Consider the following 12,623-nt stretch of genomic DNA (forward strand, 5'->3'; position numbering starts at 1 on the left):
CTACTGTATCCTCTCTCTCTTTGACTTTGTTGGTTGGTTAATGTTGGGTAATGTTGGGTTGGGTAATGTTGGGCTTGGTAATGTTGGGTGGGTAATGTTGGGTGGGGTTGGGTAATGTTGGGTTTGGTAATGTCAGGTTGGGTAATGTTGGGTTGGATAATGTTGAGTTGGGTAATGTTGAGTTGTGATTGGTTTGGGTTGAGTTGGGTAATGTTGGGTTGGGTATTGTTGAGTTGGGTTGGGTAATGTTGGGTTGAGTTGGGTAATGTTGTGTTGGGTAATGTTGGGTTGGATAATGTTGGGTAGAATTGGGTAATGTTGGGCAGGGTTTGGTAATGTTGGGCAATGTTGGGCAATGTTGGGCAATGTTGGGCTGGGTAATGTTGGGCTGGATAATGTTGGGCTTGGTAATGTTGATTTGGGTTGGGTAATGTTGAGTTGGGTTGGGTAATGTTGAGTTGGGTTGGGAAATGTTGGGTTGGGTTTGTCAATGTGGAGTTGGGTAATGTTGGGTTGGATAATGTTGGGTTGGGTAATGTTGGGTTGGGTTGGATAATATTGGGTTGGATAATGTTGGGTTGGGTAATGTTGAGTTGTGTAATGTTGGGTTGGTTAATGTTGGGTTGCTGTCTTATGTGGCATTGTATCACACCGTATTGTATCATATTCTTTTCACATTTAGCATTTAATCTCACTACATCTCTCATTGTCTAACCTCTAGTTTTTGCTCATCTTGCGTTCTCTCTCTCTAACTCCTCCCTCTTCTATACTTTTTCAATTTAACATGACAGTTTCCTGTCTCCTCTTTTCTCATATCATATACCCCTCTTTATGTTGTCTATTCTTTCCTCTTTTTCTCTTGCCACTTCTTGTCTATCCTCTTCTATTCATCCCTTTAATACTAGAACCGCTGGGCCTCGAGGAAGCCCCCAGCAAGCTAATGAGCAGTCTAACAGTGTAATTAATACATGTCATATATGCTATCGCAAAAATAATAATTTGGTTGTGTTTATGAAGGTCTTAGATAACATTGGAATCCTTTTTTTTCCTTTCTAAAATGCTTTTACACAATAGCATTTTAATTTGTTTACGTTACTGTAGGCTAAATGTAAATACAAAAATTCAAGTGTTCAATCAATTCTATTTGTGGAGTGCCTTTGTTACAGCTATGAAACAGATGGCATACGTGTTGAAACACGTTAACAGCTTATTTTTATAACGTCACCATAAAAAAAAATACCCGAACCACCAAGATGCACGGTCTGCAAGTCGCGCATGAAATGATGAAAACATCAGTAGCCTAAACATCATTATGAGTGCCAAAATGTGATTTGATTGGATAAATAGTGAAAATCAGCATCCTGTGACATGATCTCTCGGAAGCCATCCTGTGACATGATCTCTCGGAAGCCATCCTGTGACATGATCTCTCGGAAGCCATCCTGTGACATGATCTCTCAGAAGCCATCCTGTGACATGGTTTCTCTGAAGGAAGGTATCCCATTCATGACCAGAAGCTCTCCATATAAACGCTCTTTCCACCGAATGCTCCACGGACATAAAGGATTGAAATGAACGCTTCCATCTCATCAACAAACAGATCCCAGGCAGTGTCTCCTTGCTCCCTGTGTGCCACAGTACAGTCCCTTATGCTGTAGCATGTCCATATCACATAAAAAACCAAAGCTGGTGAGTGCATTGCTGATGTTGTTTTTTGCTTGAGATGTAGGGCCTGCTCTCTCAGTGATGACATTTTTGTGCTGATAATCAGCCCATAGCATTGTCACCGGCTTGTTCTATCCAAACGGTGCTGTCCCTTCCTCTATCCTGTCTCACCGTTTCATTTGGTGGTGGCGCGGGCACCTGCTCAGTGCGCAACGTTGTGGCTTTTTTGCGCTTAGGCCTTAGAGGTGTAGGTTCAGGCTGAGGCTCAGAATCAGAAGAATAATCATCAGAGATGTCATGATTCATTTCTTCCCCACCATCTGAGTCGTTTTCATTCAGATCTTGTAGCAGCGCAAACACAGCATGTGCCTTCATTCTTCTTGGTCTTCTTGCCATTGTAAATTACTCACGCTCTCACCGTGTACTCCAAGTAGGCCAGAGTAGACTGATAAGACTGCTTGGATTTGGTGCACTGATACATACCATTTTGAGATAAAAATTAGAATAGATCAACACAATAGAATGGCCAACGTGCCATTGGAACACAGGACTGATGGTTGCTGATAATGGGCCTCTGTACGCCTATGTAGATATTCCATAAAAGATCAGCCATTTCCAGCTACAATAGCCATTTACAACATTAGCAATGTCTACACTGTATTTCTGATCAATTTGATGTTAATTTAATGGACAAAAAAATTGCTTTTCTTTCGAAAACAAGGAAGTTTCTCAGTGACCCCAAACTTTTGAACGGTAGTGTATATAACCCTGTTTTTACTTTGTCATTATGGGGTATTGTGTGTAGATTGATAAGGGGAAAAAAATTAATTTAATCAATTTTAGAATAAGGCTGTAACGTAACAAAATGTGGAAAAAGTCAAGGGGTCTGAATACTTTCCGAATGCACTTATTTAGTAAATTTAGAAAAAGTCAAGGACGGATTTAGGAAAAGTCAAACCCAACCCAACTAATGTGGATCATAATTAATAGACATTTTTGTAGGGGTTAATATATTCTTCGTAAGGGAAAATCAAGTCAGAAATTTAATTGTGGAAATTACAAACTTCGGAAGCATTTTTAAACCTTGAATACACTACAAGTTTTACATTTCATGCTTTGCAGGAAAGTAATCCTGCAACAGGGTGATCAAATTAAGATCCTACATCTGTATACAAATCCACATACACACATTGAGGCTTCTGCTACCAGAGTCTCATCTGTGTTTGTATCCTAGACAACCTATCAAATTAAATTCTTAATTTGGCTTCAATTCTGCAGGGATTTGCATAGATATTGATATTCAATGCAGCCGAGAAATGGCTTGTGAAAAAAGGGGGTCCATATCTATATTTTACACTCCCTCGGTTACATGTTGTCTTTGATATAGACAGGGTTACTAAGGGTGCAGCTCAATAGTCTAATGTGGCTTCCTCTCCTCATCTCCTTCCCTTCATCTGCACTGATCACTACAGTGTTGTCTCAAGGAAAGGAATTGGGGCTGCATCTCAATAGTCTAGTTTTTTTATGCAATGTTAGGTATAGAGTTGAAGCTAGGGCTAGGGAAAGCAATATGGCATGAATGTAAGAATATAAGTTCTAGTCTGGGTGTTGTGACAAGGAAAGGAAACTAAAACCAGGTTTGACATACGTTCACGTACACACATGCACATAGACACACACAAGTATGCGCACGCACACACACTCACACACACACACACACACACACACACACACACACACACACACACACACACAGGGACACATACACATTTGTGTGTTAGCTGTGATTTAATTCTGTGTGTGTCAATTATTTCTAATGCACCGTTATCACTATCTGTTTTTGGGTGAACTGGTCACTCCTGTCTATTGCCCACCTGTCTTTTGTCCACCCAAACCAACAATCCAAACATGTGTTGTTCCATAATATTCATTGTCCCACAAAGAATCTAAACGAGTGTGTGTGTCTCCCTCTCAGGTACGTGTGGGGGGCTTTGAGTACTCCCCCGGTACCCTCCAGATCTACTCTGACAGCCTGCTCACCCTGCCCGCCATCATCGGCATCGGAGGGGGCGGCGGCCTGCTCCTATTGGTCATCATCGTCGTGCTCATCGCTTACAAGAGGAAGTCGCGGGATGCCGACCGCACGCTGAAACGCCTGCAGCTGCAGATGGACAACCTGGAGTCCCGAGTGGCGCTGGAGTGCAAGGAGGGTAAGCCAAAGCATCTGTCAATCAATTTCATTCAATACAATTCTATTGATCTGCACAGGACAAGGAGGCTCCATGCACACACGCACACACACACACAAAATGGCCCTCCCGCTGGGTTCAGCTTGCTCTTGGTACCCATCCAGAGGACACTTTGATCGGGGCTCCGCTGCCCACCACCAGATGTTGAGAGGTCTGCTTGGTTGGCTTTTCTGTTTCAGACAGAGGGAGAGATGGTGGGAGGGAGGAGAGAAGGGAGGTAGGGAGAGACTGCGAGAGAAAGGGGAATGATGGAGAGAGGGAGGAAAATGGAGAGAGGTAGCGGTGTCTGCATGCTCTCACATTAACATTTGTTCATTTGGCAGATACTTTTGATCCGGTCGGAGGCCAGTGATACTGTCAGTGTGTTTCTCTGTTTGGAGAAGGAGTAGATAGAGAGAGAGTAGATCGTAGATGCAGAGAGAAAGAGAGTAGAGAGAGAGTAGATTGATTTCATGGTTCCATAAGGTTAGATAAAGAGAAAGGCAGTGCCGGAGTAGAGAGTGAGGGTAGAGATGTTTGAGGGTTCCGTAAGAACAGTAAAAGAGAAAGCGATGGGAAAGACTGAGAGAATGAGAGGGAGTGTACAGTACATTTGAGGGATCCATAAGGGGAGTTATACTGCCCCATCTGTCCTGCATTTCGATGAACCTAGATGTTACCCATGCTATCCGTAGATATTTTCACAAGATGCCAAGACTGAAGGCTGGGTACCAGTCTCTTTAGCTAACATTCCACTCATTGTTCTTCGTGTCATTGCCAAACAATGATACAGAGTACAAGGAGTGGAATGTTAGCTAAACAGACTGGTACCCAGGATAACAAGACTGGTTTGATATGAAGCACTCATACTATCAATGCATTGTACAGATAATGCAGGAATCCAGGCTGTGGTCTCTGTTATCACAGTGTTCGTCTATGTCCAGCACCACACGGCAACAGACACCATTTGGCGCGCTCTGCCACACAGTCCATCCAGGGGTCACCACCCTGTCTGTCCCCCACAGTCACCACAGGTAGATAGAGGGACTGAGGGAGAGAGAAAGAGAGGGAAAGAGAGAAAGTGGCATAGGGAGAGATGGATAGAGCCACAGAGATGGAGAGATGGATAGAGCCACATAGATGGAGAGATCCACAGAGATGGAGAGATGGATAGAGCCACAGAGATGGAGAGATGGATAGAGCCACAGAGATGGCGAGATGGATAGAGCCACATAGATGGAGAGATGGATAGAGCCACAAAGATGTAGAGATGGATAGAGCCACAAATATGTAGAGATGGATAGAGCCACAAAGATGTAGAGATGGATAGAGCCACAAAGATGTAGAGATGGATAGAGCCACAAAGATGGATAGAGCCACAAAGATGGAGAGATGGATAGAGCCACAAAGATGGAGAGATGGATAGAGCCACAAAGATGGAAAGATGGATAGAGCCACAAAGATGGAGAGATGGATAGAGACACAAAGATGGAGAGATGGATAGAGCCACATAGATGGAGAGATGGATAGAGCCGGAGAGATGGATAGAGCCGGAGAGATGGATAGAGCCACAAAGATGGAGAGATGGATTTGATACACTGCCGATTTTGCAGGTTTTCCTACTTACAAAGCATGTAGAGGTCTGTAATTTTTATCATAGGTACACTTCAACTGTGAGAGACGGAATCTAAAACAAAAATCCAGAAAATCACATTGTATGATTTTTAATTAATGAATTTGCATTTTATTGCATGACATAAGTATTTGATACATCAGAAAAGCAGAACTTAATATTTGGAACAGAAACCTTTGTTTGCAATTACAGAGATCATACGTTTCCTGTAGGTCTTGACCAGGTTTGCACACACTGCAGCAGGGATTTGGCCCACTCCTCCATACAGACCTTCAGGTTTCAGGGCTGTCGCTGGGCAATACGGACTTTCAGCTCCCTCCAAAGATTTTCTATTGGGTTCAGGTCTGGAGACTGGCTAGGCCACTCCAGGAGCTTGAGATGCTTCTTACGAAGCCACTCCTTAGTTGCCCTGGCTGGGTGTTTCGGGTCGTGGTCATGCTGGAAGACCCAGCCACGACCCATCTTCAATGCTCTTACTGAGGGAAGGAGGGTTGTTGGCCAAGATCTCGCGATACATGGCCCCATCCATCCTCCCCTCAATACGGTGCAGTCGTCCTGTCCCCTTTGCAGAAAAGCATCCCCAAAGAATGATGTTTCCACCTCCATGCTTCACGGTTGGGATGGTGTTCTTGGGGTTGTACTCATCCTTCTTCCTCCTCCAAACAAACTGGCTTGAGCAGGGGGACCTTGCGTGCGCTGCAGGATTTTAATCCATGACGGCGTAGTGTGTTACTAATGGTTTTCTTTGAGACTGTGGTCCCAGCTCTCTTCAGGTCATTGACCAGGTCCTGCCGTGTAGTTCTGGGCTGATCTCTCACCTTCCTCATGATCATTGATGCCCCACGAGGTGAGATCTTGCATGGAGCCCCAGATTGAGGGTGATTGACCGTCATCTTGAACTTCTTCCATTTTCTAATAATTGCGCCAACAGTTGTTGCCTTCCCACCAAGCTGCTTGCCTATTGTCCTGTAGCCCATCCCAGCCTTGTGCAGGTCTACAATTTTATCCCTGATGTCCTTACACAGCTCTCTGGTCTTGGCCATTGTGGAGAGGTTGGAGTCTGATTGAGTGTGTGGACAGGTGTCTTTTATACAGGTAACGAGTTCAAACAGGTGCAGTTAATACAGGTAATGAGTGGAGAACAGGGGGGCTTCTTAAAGAAAAACTAACAGGTCTGTGAGAGCCGGAATTCTTACTGGTTGGTAGGTGATCAAATACTTATGTCATGCAATAAAATGCCAATTAATTACTTAAAAATCATACAATGTGATTTTCTGGATTTTTGTTTTAGATTCCGTCTTTCACAGTTGAAGTGTACATATGATAAAAATTACAGACCTCTACATGCTTTGTAAGTAGGAAAACCTGCAAAATTGGCAGTGTATCAAATACTTGTTCTCCCCACTGTAGATGGAGAGATGGATAGAGCCACATAGATGGAGAGATGGATAGAGCCACATAGATGGAGAGATGGATAGAGCCACATAGATGGAGAGATGGATAGAGCCACATAGATGGAGAGATGGATAGAGCCGGAGAGATGGATAGAGCCACATAGATGGAGAGATGGATAGAGCCACATAGATGGAGAGATGGATAGAGCCACATAGATGGAGAGATGGATAGAGCCACATAGATGGAGAGATGGATAGAGCCAGAGAGAAGGAGAGATGGCTAGTGAGACAGAGGGTAGGTGAGAGGGAGACACAGGTATAGAGGGGAGAGATGGATAGAGAGAGGGAGCAAGGGGGAGATGGCTAGAGGGCGAGAGGGATGTCACAGAGAGCCGGATAGATTGAGAAGGGGGTCACAGATGGATAGAGTGTGACCTCTGAGACTGTTCCTTGTGTAGAGAGAGAAAGAGAGAGAGAGAGAGGGATGAAGGTGCCATCTGTTAGGCAAGGTGTTTATTTCATTATTTGTTTGTGGGGTTTCATTAGTCAAGATTAGGCCACAAGATACATAGCAGCTTAATACAGTAAAATTCCTCTCACTCCTTTAGATGCCACTGAAAGGAATGGATGGGACATAGAAAGGGTCACAGGACACAGGCATGTGGAGAGTGGAACATGTGTATGAACAGTGGGACACTGATATATCATGTGGGTACTGTGCTGTGTGGAGAGCTCCTGGATAGTGTGAGTGTGGCTGCAATCACATCTGTTTGTGTGTATATGCTTTGGTTATGTATAAGTTCATTTTCATTCAGTTATTGAATGTATGTGGGGGTTTGATTTATATAGCACAGTTGTAATAGTTACACATTTCTACACTTTTTGGGGGATGTTTAGTTTGATTGGTAACACCATTTGGCATCACTTTGAGTTGTGTCCAGCCCTCTTTGGACAACTAGATAATCATTATTTACATAACAATATATCAATTTTCTCTCCCCTCCCTCCCCCCAGCCTTTGCAGAGCTTCAGACAGATATCCATGAGCTGACCCAGGAGCTGGACGGAACGGGCATCCCCTTCCTGGACTACAGAACCTACGCCATGAGGGTCCTCTTCCCCGGCATCGAGGACCACCCCGTGCTCAAAGAGATGGAGGTACGGGTCAGTAACTGTATAGTGATAAATAGAGGGAGAGAGGGATAGAGCGATAGAGAGGGAGGTCCACCCCGTGCTCAAGGAGATGGAGGTACTAGTTAGTAACTGTATAGTGATAAATAGAGGGAGAGAGGGAGGTCCACCCCGTACTCAAGGAGATCGGAGGTATTGGTCAGTAACTGTATAGTGATAAATAGAGGGAGAGAGGGATAGAGCGATGGAGAGAGGGAGGTCCACCCCGTGCTCAAAGAGAAATGGTTTGTCTAGATCGGTGTGGAAAAACTTGACAGGCCTGCACAGAGCCCTGATCTCAACCTTATCAAACACCTTTGGGATGAATTGGGACGCCGACCGCCCAACATCAGTACCCGACCTCACTAATGCTCTTGTGGCTGAATGGAAGCAAGTCCCCGCAGCAATGTTCCATCATCTAGTGGAAAGCCTTCCCAGAAGAGTGGAGGCTGTTATAGCAGCAAAGGGGGGGAACTACTCCATATTAATGCCCATGATTTTGGAATGAGATGTTTGACGAGCAGGTGTCCACATACTTTTGGTCATGTAGTGTATTTGTAAGTTAGGACCTAAAAAGTATATAAAAGTGCTCTGTCCATCAACACTCTCTCCCTCTCTCCTCCACCCCTCTTCCTCCATCGGTCCCTCTCTCCTACTATAGGTCCAGGCCAATGTGGAGAAGGGTCTCACCCTGTTCGGCCAGCTGCTCACCAAGAAGCACTTCCTGTTGACCTTTATCCGCACGCTGGAGGCCCAACGCTCCTTCTCCATGCGTGACCGCGGCAATGTGGCATCGCTGGTCATGACGGCGCTCCAGGGAGAGATGGAATACGCCACGGGGGTGTTGAAACAGCTGCTGTCCGACCTCATCGACAAGAACCTGGAGAGCAAGAACCACCCCAAGCTACTGTTGAGAAGGTACGTCCTACCTGTGTTAAGGTATGAATAAAGGTGGGTTGGGTTGGGCTAGGCTATTTGCGTATTCCAGCATTTCCCAAACTCGGTCCTGGGGACCCCAAGGGGTGCACGTTTTGGTTTTTGCCCTAGCACTACACAGCTGATTCAAATAATCAAAGCTTGATCATGAGTTGAAACGCTGGTGTAGCCTATAGGGGGTAGAATTGAGCCTGGTAGACAGGAACGAGACAGGATTGATCAGTAGACAGAAGCGAGCCAGGTTGATCAGCCATAGCCTGGTAGTCTCGTAGACAGGAATGAGACAGCATTGATCAGCCATAGCCTGGTAGACAGGAACGACAGGATTGATCTGCCATAGCGTAGGTGTGAACCGCGTCCACAGAGATTAGGAGTGAACAAGTTAGCCGTTTTAGTTAGCAGTTAGCCATTGTAATGTGTGCTGAGACTATAGAGGGTCACTGTAGACGGCCAGTAACTGTAGCCCACCTTTTAGTATTTTAGGTCCGCCTGAGGTGAATGCAGTACCTCTCCCCCTCTCCTCTCCACCTCAGCCCTGTCTCTGTCAGGAAGGATTACACCCCTGAACACACAGTCTCCCTGAGGGGGCCCAGACACACAGACAGCCAGCCACACAGGGCAGAAAGAACTACTAAGCCAAACAGATGGAGGGAGGAGAAAGCCTGAAAGGAGGTGTGGGTGTGGAGTGCCGAAAGTGAGGGAAAGACTGACACTGGTGGAGAGAGGGAGGAGAGAGAGAGGGAGGAAGAAACAGAGCACTTGGACAAATTACGAAGGACAGATTACAGACGGAGAAAGATGGAGGTAGAGTGAGGTCAAGCAAGAAAGAGAGATATGAGGAGAGGGAGAGAGAATGGAATGTTAAGGCAGAAAAGGGGAGAGACTGAGAGAGACGTGAAGAATAAATTATGGAGACACATAAAGAGAGAGAAATGAACCAGCTCCACATAAATGGGAATTAAACATGAAATGATAAAAACTGGATGTTTTCCCGTCTCCACTGAGAGATATGTAATTAAAATCTAATCAAATAAACGATGTTGAGCCAGTCTGCTGCCGCGGTGAAATTGGCATGATGTCACTAAAAGGTCCTCTGGAGAGATGTGGCAATACGCTGTCATGGTTACTCTGTCCCCAGTAATATGAAGATGACACACAGGCGAGCGCTCGCACACACACACTTAGCCTGATTATTAAGGAGTTGTTGTCCACTAGTATCAGGTCAGGTAGTGGCCAAAAGCATGTTCTGTCCTGGTCCACTCTACTTTTTACCTGTCTCTCTCCTCTCTCTCTTCTCCCTCTCCTCTGCTCTGCTCTCCTCTCTTCTCCCTCTCTCTTCTACCTCTCCTCTCCTCTCTTCTCCCTCTCCTCCCTCTACTCTCTTCACCCTCTCCTCTGCTCTCCTCTCTTCTCCCTCTCCTCTCTTCTCCCTCTCCTCTCTTCTCCCTCTCCTCTCTTCTCCCTCTCCTCTGCTCTCCTCTCTTCTCCTCTCTCTCTTCTACCTCTCCTCTTCTCCCTCTCCTCTCTTCTCTTCTCCCTCTCCTCTCTTCTCCTCTCTCTCTTCTACCTCTCCTCTTCTCCCTCTCCTCTCTTCTCCCTCTCCTCTGCTCTGCTCTCCTCTCTTCTCCCTCTCTCTTCTACCTCTCTCCTCCCTCTCCTCTCTTCTCCCTCTCTCTTCTACCTCTCTTCTCCCTCTCCTCTCTTCTCCCTCTCCTCCCTCTCTTCTCCCTCTCCTCCCTCTCCTCTCTTCTCCCTCTCCTCCCTCTCCTCTCTTCTCCCTCTCTTCTGCTCTCCTCTCCTCTCCCTCTCCTCTGCTCTCCTCTCTTCTCCCTCTCCTCTCTTCTCCCTCTCTCCTCTCTCTTTTCTACCTCTCCTCTACTGTTTGGAAAGGAAGGAAGGAAGGAAGGAAGGAAGGAAGGAAGGAAGGAAGGAAGGAAGGAAGGAAGGAAGGAAGGAAGGAAGGAAGGAAGGAAGGAAGGAAGGAAGGAAGGAAGGAAGGAAGGAAGGAAGGAATAAAAACACATCAAACAGATCTCAACAGTCAGCAGTCATTTCTAGGAAATGGATTTAATAACTTTTCTTCCTACAATTTCTGCTCCCAGTCTCAACCCTGGATAACCCGCTAGCTGGCATCTGACCACACACACACACACACACACACAGCCCTTGATTCATCATTTTCTGAGTAATCATAGCCATAGGGAATGTATTATTCAAGAGATATAGTGGTTATAATGCGATGGAGAGAGAGAGAGGTAGAGGACACACACTTCCCTCGTCTCTGTTCCTTTGTATTAGACGTAGTAAGTCACATTAATTACCATGCCTTTTATTACTTGTGTGCTTTTAACTTTCTTTCTGGAGGCCCCTCATTACTCTCCAGGTTGGTGATTAGCGAGAGAAGTTAACGAATTAGACTAATTGCTTTGTTTTTAATGAAGATTGGTGGGTTTGCTTTAGTGAAAAAATGCAAAGAACTGTGGTTTTTGTTATTCAAGTTAATATGTTTGTGTGTGGAGAGAAGGGGGTTGGGTGTAATTGAAGGATATAACCTAACCGCTTTAAGTGGAATAATTTCATGTAAGTGATCGTCCGTGTTAAATACCTTTTCCCGGGATAGTGGTTTCTATTCGCTTTCAGGTACTAGCAACAAAACACTAAGGTTGTTGGGTCGCTTGTTACTAGGAGGAAAATCTCAAACCCTTGTACAGTCAGTTGCCTTGTACAGTCGTTCCTCTATCAGTCCTGTGTTATGGACGTTTAACTCTTTGCCATGCCAGAACATGACATTTGACTAAATTTCTCCTCTCTCTCCCTTTCTCTCTACTCCGCTCTCCTATAGGACGGAGTCGGTGGCTGAGAAGATGCTCACCAACTGGTTCACGTTCCTTCTCTACAAGTTCCTCAAGGTAAGTCTGTCAATGATGCACTCGGGTTGTGTTCATTAGGCAGCAACCGAGGAAAATTGACTGAAACAGAGAGGGACAACCTGGAATCATCCAATAAGATATGCTTATTTTCACTTTACGTATTGAAACGTTTTGAAACGTTTTTCATTGCATGCCTTAATGAACATGCACCTGCAGCCGTGCCAAACAGGCTTTTTAAGCGTGCTACGCTTATGTTATTCGCTAATGCTGGTTGTGCTGATGGAGAATGAAAGAGCGCTAGGGAAGTTAGCGAACCGGTTAAACGTCAGTGTCTCCCAGTTGCAGGAGCAGATAAGGCACGGGGAGAAGGTTCCTATCCTTTACATCTCTCTACCTTTCATGTTCCAACTTCTCTCTACTCAGTCGTAAAAAACAAGGTGTGACTGTTTGTTCGTGTGCATGTGTTTTCGTCGTCTGCGTATCCTGACATGCAAACGCCTCTTTCTTCATAACCCCTTTCAGGGTTTTCTAGAGAGCCACAGAGAGAAAGTGAGTGTGTGCTAGTGCGCGTTCTTCAGATTTGAGGCTTATTGGAATGGAGAGAGTGCATCAGACAGCCATGCATCTGTGTGGCACGAGTGATCGTAACTCTTTCTTTCAATTAGTTGTTGTTTTTCATTTCCGTTCAGACTGGTGTTTGTAAAAACTGGCATCCTACTGGACAGCTT

General features: G+C 45.4%; 1 protein-coding gene across 1 annotated transcript in view; it reads left to right on the top strand.

The window, feature by feature from the left end:
* The window catches only part of LOC121551550 (plexin-A1-like), a 347,386-nt gene that overhangs the window by 314,909 nt on the left and 19,854 nt on the right, over positions 1–12,623 (top strand). Inside the window, exons 20-23 of the mRNA XM_045223805.1 lie at positions 3,641–3,875; positions 7,935–8,077; positions 8,751–9,007; positions 11,868–11,934. Coding sequence (XP_045079740.1) covers positions 3,641–3,875; positions 7,935–8,077; positions 8,751–9,007; positions 11,868–11,934 — 702 coding nt within the window. The remainder of the gene's footprint in view (positions 1–3,640; positions 3,876–7,934; positions 8,078–8,750; positions 9,008–11,867; positions 11,935–12,623) is intronic.

Source organism: Coregonus clupeaformis, chromosome 12, assembly GCF_020615455.1.
Source record: "Coregonus clupeaformis isolate EN_2021a chromosome 12, ASM2061545v1, whole genome shotgun sequence".
NCBI lineage: Eukaryota > Metazoa > Chordata > Actinopteri > Salmoniformes > Salmonidae > Coregonus > Coregonus clupeaformis.